Source organism: Sinocyclocheilus rhinocerous, unplaced genomic scaffold (genome assembly GCF_001515625.1).
Source record: "Sinocyclocheilus rhinocerous isolate Xijiao unplaced genomic scaffold, SAMN03320098_v1.1 scaffold1131, whole genome shotgun sequence".
Classification (NCBI taxonomy): Eukaryota; Metazoa; Chordata; class Actinopteri; order Cypriniformes; family Cyprinidae; genus Sinocyclocheilus; species Sinocyclocheilus rhinocerous.
The window spans coordinates 893,813-909,890 of record NW_015638568.1 but is presented as its reverse complement, the minus strand read 5'-3'; the positions used below and the strand labels follow the sequence as shown (position 1 = coordinate 909,890).

Below are 16,078 nucleotides of genomic sequence, written 5' to 3'. Positions count from 1 at the left end.
AAAATGACAATAGTAAACACTCATTTTTGAGTTAAAGACAGTTCATCATTGAATTCAGTGATGTCTTCATTCAGCTCAGTTCAGTTTAAATAGTATCTGTGCAATCAAGTCGATGATATCGCTGGAAATTAAGTGTCCCCGACTAAGCAAGCCAGAGGCGACAGCGGCAAGGAACCATAACTCCATCGGTGACAGAATGGAGAAAAAACCTTGGGAGAAACCAGGCTCAGTCGGGGGGCCAGTTCTCCTCTGGCCAGACCAAACCAGCAGTTCAGTTCCAGGCTGCAGCAAAGTCACAACTATGGCAGTTCTTCAACTTTCCAACTGACCGTCAAGCCATGCTGCAAAACAAGCCACTTTTATGAGGATTGTGGGCTTTCCTGGAGTTGTTGGAGACATTGATGGAACTCATGTTCACATCAGTGCTCCAACTGTAAACGAGGAGACATACCAATAGAAAACAATTTCAAAGCATCAGTAACAATTTGTGATCATTTTGCACAATGCAAAGCATTTAAAAAAAAAACTTTTACATATTAAAATATTTCAGTGTCTTAATTAACTGATTTTATTTTCGTTACATTAAATGATTAGTGTTGTGCTGCTGGGACTTCACATGAGCAGGCTCATTATTGGCTGTCTCAGAAGTCGAGGGCAGACATTTTGGGTCAACATCATTGTAGTCCTTTGTTTGCAAGACTTCAGTGTCACCTCAGTCAACACTTAAGAATCAGTCTTAGACATCACTTATTGTCAGTTGATTCCACTTTCATCCAAATATACCCCAGCGACTTAAGACTGGTTTTGTGGTCCAGGGTCACAAATATTATACATTTCTTAACTTCATTTGTGAAATATTGGACTTATGATTCTCATATAAACAAGTAACAGGCAGGAACAACTCATTGTCATAATTACAGTACACTTAATTGCAGCACTTCTCATGTTACTGCCTCCTTCATTTTTTATATTCACTCTGGATTAAAGCATCAGATAAATAAATACAGTATGAACATTTAAGCAACCTGAACATCTATATTATCAATTTACAAAATCAATTACAAAACCACATATACAGGTAGGCTATACTTAAAATTTACAGTTGAAGTACAACCAAACAACAGTCATTCAAGGCTTGATATATTGCCACACTTTGGTAATCTGTTGTTGAGTGTTAATAAAAAGTGCTTTTATGCTGAGATCTGTCTACAAAATGATTGAAAAGTCTGCGATATGCTCTAACCCTCAAGGCCAAACCGTGTCGCATATGGCTTTAGTCGATCTGTCACAAATTCATCATTGCGAGGCAGCGTCTTCATGAACTCATGTATGGCTTTCACTGATTCTTCGAATCCCCATGTCTCAACAACCAAAGTCACCAACTCACACCTGTCTTTTGCTTCTTCGAGTTTCCCTGAACGAATGGGATTTCTTTTCCCAGTGTGCTTCATTAGATGCTTCAGATTCTTGAACTCCCCACTTGTAAGATCCTCCATGATTTCACCAAGAGCAGATATCCAGGTATTACAGCTCACTAGACACACAAATAGACAAATAATTATCAGGCATTTTATAACATGATGCATTCTGTGAAGCTCAGGGAACTTCAAAGATAATTATGGTACCTTGAATGTTAGAATGTTCTTCAGATCCCATTTGTGTGTGATTATCTACAGTTACATGAGAAAAACAAGACATTCATTTATGCTTTTTACAGTGTACAAAGTATTACCAAAAATGTATAATTACCTGTGTTTTTCTTGAGAATTATCCAACGCTTCCATGCATTTTTGAAATTAATCATATCACTTTCCTTTATTTTACGCTGAATTTTAATTCGCAGTTCAGTCACATCTTTATCTAAGAAGACCTCGAATGTAGGATGGTGATTACCAGCGTGCAAGGGTTCAAATAATTTTTCCTAAAGGATAGAAAAAACCATAACCATACACAAAAAAAGCTGTTTTCTAAGGTTAGTAAAATCAGCAAATTCTCTGTGCCAATGGACATGACCAAGTTTAGATTTACAGTGTGATAAAACAACTTTGTGGTGAAAATAGATGTCTGGGAGAAACTATCTCTGAATTCACTTACCTTCGGTTGGACTCTTTTGGCTTTTTTTGAGATCAGAGCGTACTTTGCATTTATCTGTAGTTTGCAGTCAGAGCTGGTTTGGATGAACACATACTCTTGTTGCTGTTCTTTAATCTGCTGACCAAACAATGAGTGTGAGTGATGTTTATTAAAAATAATCTCTCAAAAATAAAATGAGTACAAATGAAAGGTTATCAGACCTCGGAGAGCGGAACATTACTTGGCAATAGAAAAACCCATAGCCTTTGCTGTGTCTGTGATATATAAGGTTCCTGGAACAGCAGCACCTGGCCATTGATGATTTTGTTATTTTTATTATTCTCTTGCGCAATGCCAAGCTCAGATAACCTACAGATATTTACAGCTATATGTGTTCTTGAAATTTTATTTGGAGAGAGGAATTCCCGAGTGTCCTCGTGTATATGGACAACAGAAAGATTTCCAATTGCATCAACTGTAGATAGAAAGATAAGTGGTAAAAAAAGAGACAAAAACCCAATTAAGTTTTATAATGAGGTTGTTAAAAACTTGGAAAACTTGGGATTGAATGGTATTGTGTTAATATTTTTTAAATACAGTTTTTCTGCTCATGAAGATATATTTTACAGCAACTTTTTATTTGACAAAAACTAGACTTTAAACCATCAAACCCTCTTTTGATGGCAAAATAAGATGAATATTATTGTGAGCTGTTCTTCAAGGCCTCCTTAGTGTGGAGTTGACATACTGTTAATTATATTTTATTCAATACTGAAAATTGCCAATAGAAAATCATCCCATCTAAATGTAAAATAATATGCAATATTACTAAATATTTGTGTCCTATGAATTTCTAATTAAACTCTGAGCATTAGTCAAGTCTTTTAAGAGCTTTGTGAGGAGCCATTTATGTAGCATCAACGCCCACAAAGAATGTTTACAAAGGATCAGTTACTTAAAAGATTCCATTTCAGTGAGGAAGCAGCTTCAGAATCACAATAGAGACAGCTCAGATTGTAGAACTGAGCTGAGAAGGCTAACATCATGAATGATGATGAAACTGAACTGATATGAGCTGATTTCATAACAATTATTTCAATACTGTACTGTATACAATAATTCGAATATTCTTAATATGTAGGCTACTAGTAACATTATAGATAGGGTATCCATTCATTAACATGCTTTATCATTTACCGTTTGTCTCACAGTGTGGAAGGTGAAGCTCATAGATTTCTCCTGTAGGGGTTTTGATATCAAACAGAGGTCCAGCAGGCTCATAGTGAGTGTTGATGAGGTGACGCATCTCCCAGTGAGCCACACTGTACTCTACACATCCACTTCCTTTCAATCCAAACACTAGCCCAGTTGCGCTGCACATGAAAAGGCCTTCTGTTTTCCACTGAAACCTGCAAGAAAATAAAAAAAACAATAATACATTTGAGAAACTATTTCACACAGAAACGTCATATTTATTATGAATAGAAGTCATACTTCAAAGACAAAGAGAATTTACTGACCTATAGGAAATCCTGCCATTATTTACTGCTAGTTCAGGCTCAAACTTCTTGATGGGATCTTCTGTCTACGATATAAGACAATTAAAATGTTTTTACATTACTTTTTATTACTAACAAGTATAAAGAATAATACACCTTTTTGATAGGTAATTGATTACTGACAGAAAGTACTGAGAAATGGCTAAAGAAATAGCAAAGAAAGCACCGTTTTGCTCATCCGCCTGTGCATGATTGTCTTGAACCCATCTGCTTTTGGCACTACAGGCTAATATTCAAAGTGGAATGGATCTGTGTAATTATATCTTATTTTGCCATCCTAAATTGTTTACCCTATATTTCACACCTTTGTTGTGTTGATTTGCTATGATAAAATGAAATGCATGCCTGATGTTTCATTCAGCAGTGTTAAAGGGATAATTCACCCAACAATGGAAATTCTGTCATCATTTATTCACCCTCATTTTGTTCCAAACCTGTATACGTCTATTTTTTCTGTGGAACACAAATGAAGATATTTTGCAGAATGTTGATAACCAAACCATTTTGATTATTTGACTTATGGACAAAACAATGAGATATTTCTAAAAAATATTTTCTTTTGAAGAAAGGAAGTCATACGTGAATCACACGAGGGTGGTTCATTGGTTGAACTATCTCTTGAAGTTGTATTTTAGTGTGAGAAATAAGTATTAAGCAAATGCTTAATGGTTTATTGCATCTGTGCTTTTCTCGCTTGTATTCTAACTACCCTATTTATCAGTTGGAAATGTTCACTCTCTTCACCCTGCACCTTAACATCAGGTGACAGAGATACGCATCTCCTAAACTACAGAGATAATCTCAGCATACATTGCTGACAACTAATCAAGAATGGGCACACTTTATCACCCATCTTTAAAGGGGTCATATGATGCGATTTCAAGTTTTCTTTTCTCTTTGGAGTGTTACAAGCTGATTGTGCATAGATAAGATCCCTGAAGTTGCAAAGACTAAAGTCTCAAAACCAAAGAGATATTCTTTATCAAAGTTAAGACTCTGCCACGCCCCCCTAAAACAGCTCGTTCTAACACGCCCCCACATATCTACCTCTATGTGGAAATATTAGCATAATGCCGCCCAAATGTGCATGCAAAGAAAGAAGGCGTGGTTTCAGTAACCGCAGTTAGTGTTGAAGCAGCCATGTCAGGGAGACACTGTGTGTTTCTAGGCGAAAGCAAAAGCACTTTATTTGGCCTTCCGGAAGTAGATGCATTTAGGAATCTTTAAGATTACTTACAACAGAACAGCAATGCATTTTATGGACGACCGTTTCGTGAACCTAGGAGAGGAGGTAATTCTGACTTTGCTATGACAATCTGGCGCTTCTGAATCAGCTACTGTTTTGTTATTAGTTTAAGTATTTGCTATTGACTGTTCAAATGCAGTTTTGCGCATCGTGTGTGTGTGCGCGCACGCAAGCGCGTGTGTGTGTGTGAGAGAGAGAGAGAGACAGGGTCACATCTCAAAGTGGAGTCAGCTGTCTTAACCGCGGCTTGTGTACTGCAAACACATACCAGCTTCATCACTGTGTCTGTCACGAGACTCTGTTCCCCTTTCGGGCTCTGTCTTTACATTTATTTTGAAAGATGAAGCTTGCGATTATGGTAAGGGGCGTTACATTTCCGACGAGTGCTTGCGGTGTTCGGCCAATCACAATGCACTGGGTCAGCTGGCCAATCAGAGCAGACTGCGCTTGTCAGAAGGAGGGACTTTGTAGAAAACGAAGCGTTTGAGAGAGGCGGGGCATAGAGGACCTACAATAATGTACAGTATTTGAAAAATAATGTGTTTTTTGAACATTAAAGCATGTCAACATATTCTGTTACACCAAATACACAAAATAATGATCTTTAAAAAAGCATCATATGACCCCTTTAAATAAAGATTGAGGTCCCCTTCCTACCACATTACCCTTATGTTTGCAAATGGCCCGCGAATCATCCTTCACGATCTGTTGGCCTTTAATGACATTCCACTTATATCCACCATTCATAAAACAAAAATATCATTCCTTCATCTTCACCTTACTAATGATTTAGGCTTTTGCTAGCTAGTAACTGGTCTATTAAATCTCTCTCTGTGCTGGTCAAACTTCATATGACATAAAACTTTTTCAGAATGCTGTTCTAAATATCTGAACAATCTCACAAACGTAACTCAACAGTAACAAATGTTTTGTACCAGTACCTTAACAAAAGTATTGATTGATTTTTCCATCTCGCTTTTTGATCTCAAATCTTTTGCAATGTATTTCTGTGGTTGGACGCATCTTCTTGTATCAGTCTGTTGGGTTTCAAAGCGTGCTTCTTCCACCAGGAGGCCCATCTCTGTTATTTGATTGTCACAAAGGCTGTGCAAATTATTGAATAAACATTATCAAGAATTTAATTTTGTCTTATACACTAGAACAAACCAAAGCTGTAATTTAACAAACACACTGGCAGCTGAGATGGCCAAAACTTTAACATAAATAGACAGTTACAATTTTACAAGCATTATGACATTGTGCAACTTATAAGCTACTACTTATTAAAAAATAAATAAATAAATAGTGTGACATCCAAAATATTTAGGTTGTACTCCTGTGATAAGGACAATTAAATTAACCTATTATAAGTTCTTCACTAGAGCATTTTTTAAAATTTCTTTTTCCATTAAAATTTCAGTGTATGCAGTATGCTAGCTGCACAAAATATAAAATTTAACACAATATTTACCATATGGTCTTTGTGAAACTGTTTTCTTCTAAGGCTTGGTGCAGTCTCAGCACACCTTTGTCAGTTATGTCATTTCCAGTTAGACTGAAAAAAAAGACAAAGTGTTAAGAGTTCAACAATCAGCAATAATGTGGTTTAAATAAAAACATTTCATTTGATTTCTTTCATTTTTGATCAGCCCATGAATACTCACTCTAAAATCATCATTTTGTGAAGGTGAGGGAGTAAAAGATCCAAGCACGCATCTGTGATCTGACAATAGCTGAGATTAAGATGTGTAAACTCCTCTTTGTAATCCAAGACCAACTGCAGAGACTCACATGTACAGTAGTCAAGAGGAGTGTCACTGAGGTCCAGCTCTTTTCCAAGAGCTTTGGAAAGTGTTGATGCCCATTGCAAAGACATAGCCATGGGTGCATTAAAAATCAAGGTTAAAACCTGACAAAGAAGGCTTTTGCCCAAGCTGTAAGACAGAAAATTTTGCAACTGAATCATTTAATTATCTGTAGAAATATAACAAAAATAAAAACAATTACCTTAATTTATGTAAAAGTATATGAGGACTCACTAAAGATGCACTTTGTGCAGTATAGGGAACAGAATCTCAAGTGCAGAATCATCTGCTTGGCAGTCGTATAAAATTAATTCTGTGTCACATGTTGATGTTTTAATGGCAGAAGAAATGGCTGTAAAATCCATACGACTCATAGTTAGAAGATCCCCATTCTCTTGACCAAAACGGCCACTGCCGAGGGAAGAATTACAGGAGAAGTCCAGTTTGTGGTTCAGTGCAGTCAAGAGGGAAGACACCGTATATCCTTGTTTTTCCAAGTCCTTAGAGGCATGAAGAAAGCTCAATAACAGCTTTCTATCAACTCTAGTCCAATAAAGTACAGCAATAGTGTTAGTAAAACAATAAGCACAGTGAGCAACGCAAAAAAAATTATGCAAAGATCTTTAAATGTAAGCTGAACAAAAATTGAGCACATTACCTCAGATCAGAAACTCTGTGCAGAAGTTTGACGATGCTGCCAGTCTCATTATTTGGAATGACAGCGTTCAATAGGTTGAGCTTAACACCATCACTATAGTGCAGGGCAAAACAGAGGGCTTTGCAGTCAGTTGAATCCAGCTCTCTCATGCAAAGGTTAATCAGGTTAGCTGAAGATTTGATTAATTTCACAATCAGATGACCTGCACGTTTTTGGTATATCTCTTTCAGTGCAGCCCTGACAAACCGTGGGCTTATCCTGCATTATAAGAAAGAATTATTACAACATCATAAAGTGTAGATATGATTAAATATATTTAACTGTACACCAATAAAAGTCTTGCCTTTTAAAGCAAACTGTGTCCAGTACAGCCAGAAGGCTCGGAACTTTCAGAACATTAAATCTACCCTCTGCAAGGTCTAGTGTCACTTGCTTTTTGGTGCCCTGAATTAGGTAAGATAAAACTTCCCAGGACAAATTACAAGGTGACAGATCACCATCAATTTTCTCCAGGAACAACTGGGTCAAATTTTCATCTTGAGCATCATACACAATTTCTGCCAGTCGTTGCAGAGTGCCTTCATGAAATCTGTTGTCATAGAATTATTATTAATATAATTTTTTTTTCAAATAAATAAACACTTCAAGGTTTCTGGGGAAAAAAAGGATATATACCACAGCGGAATCACACTTACTTAATGGACAAGGGACCCTGATGACACAGCAGACAAATGAGCCAGTGAGGCTCAATTTTAAATTCAGAAAGGTTCAAGTTGTGGACTGTCCAGACTCTAAGAAGAGAAGTTAGGTTACCTAATAGCTGGCAAAGTGCTCTCTCTGGTAGATGAGAGTTAGACAAAACCAAAGACAACTCTTCCACAGTTACAGCATTTATTTCTTTATCTGATATAACCAGTCTTGACAGCTTTGCCGTTGCCATTTCATTTATTCTGAAAAAAAAGTAAAATAAATTAAATTATAAAAAAAAGTAAGCAAACGTACTTGGTTAGAACACTGAAATTTGTTCAATGAATTTACGTCATAAAAATTATTACCTCAAGGTTTGAAGCTTTTTCACATTTGAAAAGAGGTAGGCACAACCTTGACAAGAGATCTTTTGAGGAAGAAGACTGAGGGAGATGTCCTCCTCATTGTCCAGCAGTTCAAAAACATTGGCAACAGCATTGCAGAGGCGACTTGATAGCATGTCTATCAAAGAAAAGCTAAAACCAATGGATCTTAGAAGCTCAGCAATCTGCTTTGGATTCCATTCTCTGTCTGCTGAAAGGACTTCACACACAGACTGGAAAAACTGCTCATCGCAGCTATAGAGAAATTGTAAGTTGCATGTAAAGTTACTACACAAATCAGACAAGAAAATGAAAGGAAGCACACTAAAATATGACAACTTAAAGAGATCGTCCAGCCAAAAAATGCTGTCATCTTTCACTCACCATCATGTTGTTTCAAACATGTATGACTTTCTTTCTTCAAAAGAAAATAGTTTTTATAAACGTCTGTGTTTTGTCCATAAAATTTAAATCAAATATAACCAAAATGGTTTGGTTATCAACATTCTTCAAATATCTTTATTTTAAATATCTTTACTAAAGAAATAAAGTCATACAGATGAATAAATTATGACAGAATTTTCATTTTTGGATGAACTATCCCTTTTACACTGCCAAATGAAACATCATGCATTTTAATTTTGTCTCAGCAAATCAACTCACCAAAGGTGTGAAATATAGGGTAAACAATTTAGGAAACTCCTAAGTTTTTCTCTTTCACATGACCAGCTTGTGAGCTCCACAGTTTTTGTGACAGCCTGAAGCTTCAGTAATTCAGTAAGAGCAGGAGTCTTCTCTAGTTTTTGTAAATCCAATGTCCATACAGCAGGGGCAACCTGAAGAATGGGCTTCAATGCTTGTAGTGCTGTCTTTGATGAACTGTCCTTCAGCTGGCTGAAGAGATCCAAAAGGAAAAAGCTCTGTATGTCTTTGCTGTCTTCAGCAAACGGAAATGTGGAGTAACTGCATGCTGTAGAAAGGCTTTTTAGTTTTTCCTCTCCACTTTCCGATGCAAGAATGAAAAGATCAACAACAATCTTCACAATTTTGTGGATGTCTTTGGGCTGTCTGAGAGCAACACTGAACCTGCAATATTTTGAATAAAAAAAATGTAAAAAATTATTTTATACCTAAAAACTATTCCCAGTTGTTTTAAATCAACACTATTAAAAAAAACTCACCTAATTTGTGTAATGTAAGGCATACATTGAAGAATTCTTTTAAGTTCACTCAGCTCATATGTGACATGATCTAGTTCAGCGGGCTTCTTTAAATTTAGAACATCCATGGTTTGGAGGAGTAGTGACATTGATGGGTTTGAAGGCTGTGCAACCCATGTAGGTGGCAATGCATGGAAAACAGGTTGCAAAACTGGAAGAACATCCATGTTCTTGGCATGTTCATGCAGTTTCAGCAAGAATTTATACTGCTCATCAAGGTTTTCGCTTTGATTATTGCTGAAAACAGACAGCAGATTCCTTACACATCGTTGACCTGTCTTCATCTCATAAATAGCTCCTTGAAGATAGAGCTCTGTTTCTATAGCTACTTTAAATTGATGGGGGGAAATCCTACAAACAAACGAGAACAAAATACAGAATATATGTGAATTAAGTCAAAAAAATAAAAAAGTGAGAAATAAAATAAGCGCAACTGGTTGTACCTAATGGTTGCAATATTGGGTAAACTCTCAAAAATTGCCTTCTGCAAAGATCTGGTTATGACTTCTTCATTTACATGCAGAAAAAGATGAACAGTCTTATTTTTAAGGACTTCTCCTATCCTTTGAAACACTTTCTGGTCTAGTGTTTCAAGTGCAGAGAGATGCATTTCAAAGCTGAATAAGCTGAGCAAGCTATCAAAATCTGAAAACTGCCCTGCTTCAAGAGCCACTCTCCACATTTGAGATTTCAGCACGCTTGTTGACCTAGAAATAAAAAATGTGAAGAATAAAAATTGTATACATCATATAATTTTTGTAATTGCTAGACACTGATGAAAGAGAGAGGCTGTTCTAAACTTCTTGTACCTGAGAAATTTCAGATTTTTCAATGAACTTAGAAGTAGTTCCAAGCCAGGGTTAGTAATGCTACAATCTGTGAGATCCAGTTCAATATTCCGATGCACAGCTTGATTGACCACATAGGAGATTACACAGCACTGGTAAGGATCAAGTGTTTGGTCCTCTAAATCAAGCTCGTACTGAACCTTTTCCAGGAAGATTCGGCATGCATCAGCAGACTGATACTCATAAAGGCATCGACACACAAATAGGATGTTGTCAGCTTCCACAAACTGCTCACAATCGCCTTCTTGATTCTGTTCTTTGGTGTAAAGGAAAGTATCTATAATCTGTTGAAAGTACTTAACGCGTGTGGCTTCTATCTGTTCTACTGGCACCAAACACTTTATGAGCTCAAATAGATTATCCGCGAGAAGTCCAGACAAAAATGGCACGATATATTTAAGGTATTTTCCATCTTCATCGCTTTGGCATTGATCCAGTACACTGGTGATCTTGTCAGGATTTAAAATTATATAGAGAGCTGCCCAAAACTCTTGCATTGTATTATGCAGGAATGCATACACTTTGCAAGAAGTTGTGGATGGGTTCCAGAATTGCTTTGTTAAGAAAGCATTTTGCACAGACTTATCTTCATGATCCAAGTCTGTCAGGTTCACTGTCTTTGCTAGCATTGCTTGATAGGAGGCTAGAGCTAAGTTTACGACGTCCCTCTTGTTGTCTTTAATGTACTTATCTAAGTGCTCCACATCTTGATGTCCGTGTTGTTCCATGCAAAAGCGAAAAATTCGGACATACATCTCCGTAACCGTAAATGGCTTACTCCTGGCTTCAGTAGGACTTACTGAAATGCAGGCAGCTACTATGAAGGCATACAGGGGTACAGAGCATAAACTAAACAACTCTGGGTTTTCCAAAGCACCAATGTCATCTGTTGTTCCCAACATCCACTTAAAGTATTCATAGATGGACTTATGATTAAAGCCCTGAACTTCCACTCGATAAGACCGCCAGTCTGACAGGTAACCTGTATCCTCAGCTTCTGGTCTGCAAGTGGTCAAGACCTTTGCATCCTTTAGAAGTTCATTCTCCATAAGCTGTTTAATCACAGAGTTTCCAATCACATCCATGACACCATCAAAAATCAAAACAACATTTTCTGAATTGCTCTCAATATTTTCCAGGACTTGATCGGATGCTTCATCTGGGGATATGTACTTTTGAAAAAGAAGATCCTTCAAGGTTTGAGGATATGGAGACTGAGAGAAGACTCTCATCAGTGGCTCATCAAAATAAAACATATAACTCACTGGAATGCTTTTCTCTTCTGTCCAGAGTCTAAGTATCTCCAGTGCAACTGTTGTCTTGCCCACTCCAGGTTTTCCCACAAGCAGGATGCTTTTCTCATCATTCATTAGTAAGTCTTTGGGAGACAGCATTTTTTTGTCTGTTGGAATGTAGGTCTTCAGTTTCTTTGAACGAGATTTCTTGCATCCCTTGTTCTTCTTAAGCTTTGCAACTGTACTACACTCTGTGTCCATAACAAGGGGTATGTACATGAAGGGTTTCCTTTTTTGCTCATTTTTAAAAAAATTCATGCTTAGTTTCCATTTATCATCCAGTATTTGTCTTGCTTTCCATCTCAAAAGGCCCTGGTATGTGGTACAAGGGTCTGAATCTGGAAAATATATTTCAAAATTAATTTCTTTAGAGATCTACAAAAGTACAGTGAAAACTAGTGCACAGTTCTCTAATGAAATGTGAATAGTATTCAAATGTATGCTACAGACTTAAAAAGTTCCATCAAAATAGACTCCATTTTCTTGACACAAAATGACAATTAGACAAAAAAATATGTTTGTTTAGCATTGCCTGTTTCCAAATTCTTTCAATTTTGAGACATCATTGATCGAGAAAGGTCAATGAAATTCAATAAACCAAGGCAGGTTGCCTCATCCTGAACCCCATCATGCTACCACTTTGCCTTCCCACACTTTCACTATATGCCTCTGATTAAATAAAGATATTAATAAAACTAAAGGCAGGAATAAAAATACACTTATCTAAACCACTTGACACAATAATAATAATAAATAACAGGAATATAAAACAAGAATACAGCATACCTGTGCTTGTTACCAACCTGCTTTGTTTGCTGTCTGAGATTGTGGTTCATCCTGGAAGGAGAAGCAACTAATCCAGTGATGTAAATCTGGACACCCCAAACCAGGTCTTGGAATTACTTGAAATCTTTTTTTGTCAAGAATTTTTAAAAACTTATAGCATGCATCTTCTCCTTTAAAAATAACTATGTCAAGTATAATCTTTATCTTATCCTGACTATTTTCTGCAGATTCAATTGAATTAAGCTCATGAGTTTTGAAGAATTTGCACTGGTTTAAGGCCTCAATTACAGGATCACAGTTTAAATGAGATCCAGTTAGCAGATTTCGTCCATTTCCTAGGAATTCCTGTGCAGATTGCTGGGTGCTCGCCATCCTGAAGATTCTGTACTGCTCCTGCCATAATCAAATTCTGAGAGATTAGTTGCGAGGAAGGTGGTAAAAAAAGACAGTGTTTTGAATCATTAGTCAAAGTTTTAGCTTAAAAATTATTCAAAAAGAATTCAAACCGATGTATCTTTAGTTTAAAATGTAAATTCACTCTCTGACAGTAGGTGGCACTTATGGAACAGCTAATGCATCGGTTTCCAGGGTTACCCCACTGATCTATAATTTAAATTTTTTTTAAATGTAATTTAAAATTAAAAAAAAATGTAAAATAAAATAAAAAATATATACGGGCTGCTAGACAAAACGAAAGCATAAGCACCCTCAGTTGTGGCTATAATAATAAGACACTGGGCGAAACAGATCTGGCAAATGCTCCAGTACTTATGTGTTAAAAGGTTTCTATTTACAGCGTGTTTTGCAGCGTTGAGCAATGTAGCCAATCACAGACATATCTGTTGGCTTACTGAACGCAATGGCCAATCAGAGGTGTTTAAGTTAGTATCCACTCACTGCTCAAAATGCCAAGTTTTGTTCTGCACGTTCGCGAATCCTCTCATTAGAACAGGGGTTACCAAACTCGGTCCTGGAGGGCCAGTATCCTGCAGAGTTTTGCTCCAACCCTAATCAAACACACCCGAACCAGCTGAGTTTGGTGACCCCTGCATTAGAACAAACAAAGTGTAGACGCGATGTAAATAAGAGATTCACTGTGAGGTGTAGAAAGCTTCTTTGATTAAAAAGGAATTTTATGAGATCACGATGAATGACAGATTTTTAATAATTATAATGGAAGTGCACTTTCTATGCTATATATCATCCATTTTGTTTTTTCACAATGCAAAAAGAACCAAATTAGACTTTCACATAAAAATTAGTCAATTAAAAATTAGTCTACAGGCTCTCATTTTTAAAATTTCGTTAAATGTTGTTCACACATTGGCAATAAAAAGCGATTAATACTTGAAAATTCTTTCATAAAACCCCTTTAAAATTTTCATTTTGTCCATAGAAACAACTAGCTAACTTCAGCTAGCAAGCTAACGTCACTTGTCAGCTAGCAAGCAAAGTTGTAGAGCAGCACAGCTTTTCCTTCTGTCCTGTAATAACATTCAGTGAGCAATATCTGATAGTATATATTTTAGTACACACTTAGACAGTTTGCATTGAGCACCAAAACAGTTTCTTTGCTTCATTTCAGCTTTCATTGTTTTGTTTTTTTTCTTCTTCTCCGGTTGGAAGGTACCATGGATGAATTAAAGGGATAGTTCACCCAACAATCGCAAAAATTCACCCAAGAATTCACCCTCATGTTGTTTCACACACGTAAAACCTTTGTTCCTCTTCCGAACACAGATGAAGATATTTTTTGATGAAATCCGAGAGCTTTCTGACCCTCCGTAGGCAGCAACACAACTTACACATTCAAAGCCCAGAATGGTAGGAAAGACATCTGTAAAGTTCTCCATGTGACTCCAGTGGTTTAACCTCAATTTTATTAAGCAACATGAGTGCTTTGATTGCACAAAAAACATATTTACAAATTTATTTATGAAAATATTGATCTGCATTGTGCATTCATAAGAGCATCCCAATGCATGTGTTCTGTTCACACAATAGAAGACTTGCGCGTCAACACAGACGCACATGAGTGAGTGTTCACTAGAGTACCACAGCGCATGTGTTTGGATAATATTTTCGTAGATAAAGTGGTAAATTATTAATTTGTATTAATATTTTTTTTTTTTTTTCCAAAACAAAGCACTCACGTCACTTCATAAAATTGGATTACTTGATGTACTTAATGACATGGATTACTTAATGATGTCTTTCCTACCGTTCTGGGCCCCCTCTCCCTCGTCGGGTCCCTTGGAATCGTCCTAACCTTCCCCCCGTTACGATGCCTCTGTGCATGGCTGACTTTAAAGGAACAGAAAGCTCTCGGATTTCATCAAAAATATCTTTATTCATGTTCAGAAGATGAATGAAGGTCTTACAGGAGTGGAATGACAGGAGGGTGAGTAATTAACAGCAGTATTTTAATTTTTGGGTGAATTATCCCTTTAAGACTCTGCCTATGGATCCAACAGGATGTCATATGATTCACTTGCATCTAGCCAAAAACTGTGATAGGCTATAGTTGGCAGTACTATTAACACAGGTGAAGAAAGATATTGTATTATCCGAGAATAAAATGACCTACTTGATTAAATATTTCAAATACAAAATACTGTCTCTGAAAGCATTTAATTACAAATTACATTTGATTTTTTTGTCCAGCAAAATACAAATGACAAAATACTTAAAAGTAATTAAATACATATGTTAAATACATTTAATTAAAATACTGCCCGTCTCATTGCATGCTGTAATTTTAATAAACAAAACTCCAGACTACCTTTTTGGAGACTTGCAAGCTGATGTATTTGAATAATTAAAGAGGTAGGTCTATTCAAGGTTCTGGCAATGTTTTTAGAAGTCATTTATAAACTTAATTAAACATTTTGTGTACTACTATATGCATTGAATATAAATTTTCTGTTTAAAGATAATGTGTTATTATAGCTTCCTATTAAGTTACCGTTGTAGAAATTAGTGGTCCTTTGAGCTAAAAGCTGCTGAATACGTGACGTATTCCCTGTGTTTTACTGGTTGGATTAGCAGAATTGATGTTTTTCGTTCGCAATGATAAAACCACTCAAGATCATACAAGCAAGGGGGCACATTGAGTCATTTGGTGGGGGGCACTGCCCCCCAATGCCCACCCTTGGCGACGGGCAAACGAGTCAAACAATATTAAAGAGGTCATATGATGCGATTTAAATTTTTCCTTTCTCTTTGGAGTGTTACAAGCTCTTGGTGCATAAAGAAGATCTGTAAAGTTGCAAAGACTAAAGTCTCAAAACTTCGCGCTGTGGATCGCCGGATCGGCTTTCACCGTGGACGAAGCGGAGTACAGCCTGGGGTCGTCACATGTGGTTGCCGCAAGCCCGCCGGCCGCTCCATCATCGAATCCGCCGGCCGCCGCATACTCTAGCTTCCGGCCTCCGCTCACTCAAGGCCGCCGTGTGTGACGCTGTCTGTGTTTCGTTGTGAAAGCGAAACTACTTTGTTTGGCCTTCCAAAAGAGGACA

General features: G+C 36.9%; 2 protein-coding genes across 2 annotated transcripts; both read right to left on the bottom strand.

The window, feature by feature from the left end:
• Nucleotides 1–1,201: 1,201 nt before the first annotated feature.
• LOC107749836 (uncharacterized) lies at nucleotides 1,202–8,548 on the bottom strand. The gene is made up of 15 exons (XM_016565023.1): nucleotides 8,397–8,548; nucleotides 8,037–8,291; nucleotides 7,685–7,930; nucleotides 7,342–7,599; nucleotides 6,918–7,226; nucleotides 6,543–6,812; nucleotides 6,350–6,433; nucleotides 5,820–5,982; nucleotides 3,594–3,658; nucleotides 3,271–3,482; nucleotides 2,295–2,548; nucleotides 2,095–2,208; nucleotides 1,750–1,921; nucleotides 1,626–1,670; nucleotides 1,202–1,534 (listed from the first exon to the last, which is right to left on the bottom strand). Exons 1-15 carry the CDS (start codon nucleotides 8,546–8,548, stop codon nucleotides 1,239–1,241), a joined length of 2,895 nt encoding a protein of 964 aa, XP_016420509.1. The 3' UTR covers nucleotides 1,202–1,238.
• A 27-nt stretch (nucleotides 8,549–8,575) lies between these two features.
• LOC107749824 (uncharacterized) lies at nucleotides 8,576–10,313 on the bottom strand (the record flags this gene model as incomplete). The annotated part of the gene is made up of 4 exons (XM_016565013.1): nucleotides 10,075–10,313; nucleotides 9,593–9,982; nucleotides 9,075–9,497; nucleotides 8,576–8,666 (listed from the first exon to the last, which is right to left on the bottom strand). Coding segments are annotated over exons 1-4 (1,143 nt in total), but the record flags the coding sequence as incomplete, so codon positions are not given.
• Nucleotides 10,314–16,078: the final 5,765 nt, after the last annotated feature.

Excerpts from the sequence above, each read along its gene's own strand:
- LOC107749836 (XM_016565023.1), bottom strand. The coding sequence starts at position 8,548 with ATGCTATCAAGTCGCCTCTGCAATGCTGTTGCCAATGTTTTTGAACTG. Across the intron at positions 7,227-7,341 it reads CACAGAGTTTCTGATCTGAG|AGTTGATAGAAAGCTGTTAT; the intron begins GTAATGTGCTCA and ends TTATTGGACTAG. Across the intron at positions 2,549-3,270 it reads TCCACACTGTGAGACAAACG|TTGATGCAATTGGAAATCTT; the intron begins GTAAATGATAAA and ends TTCTATCTACAG.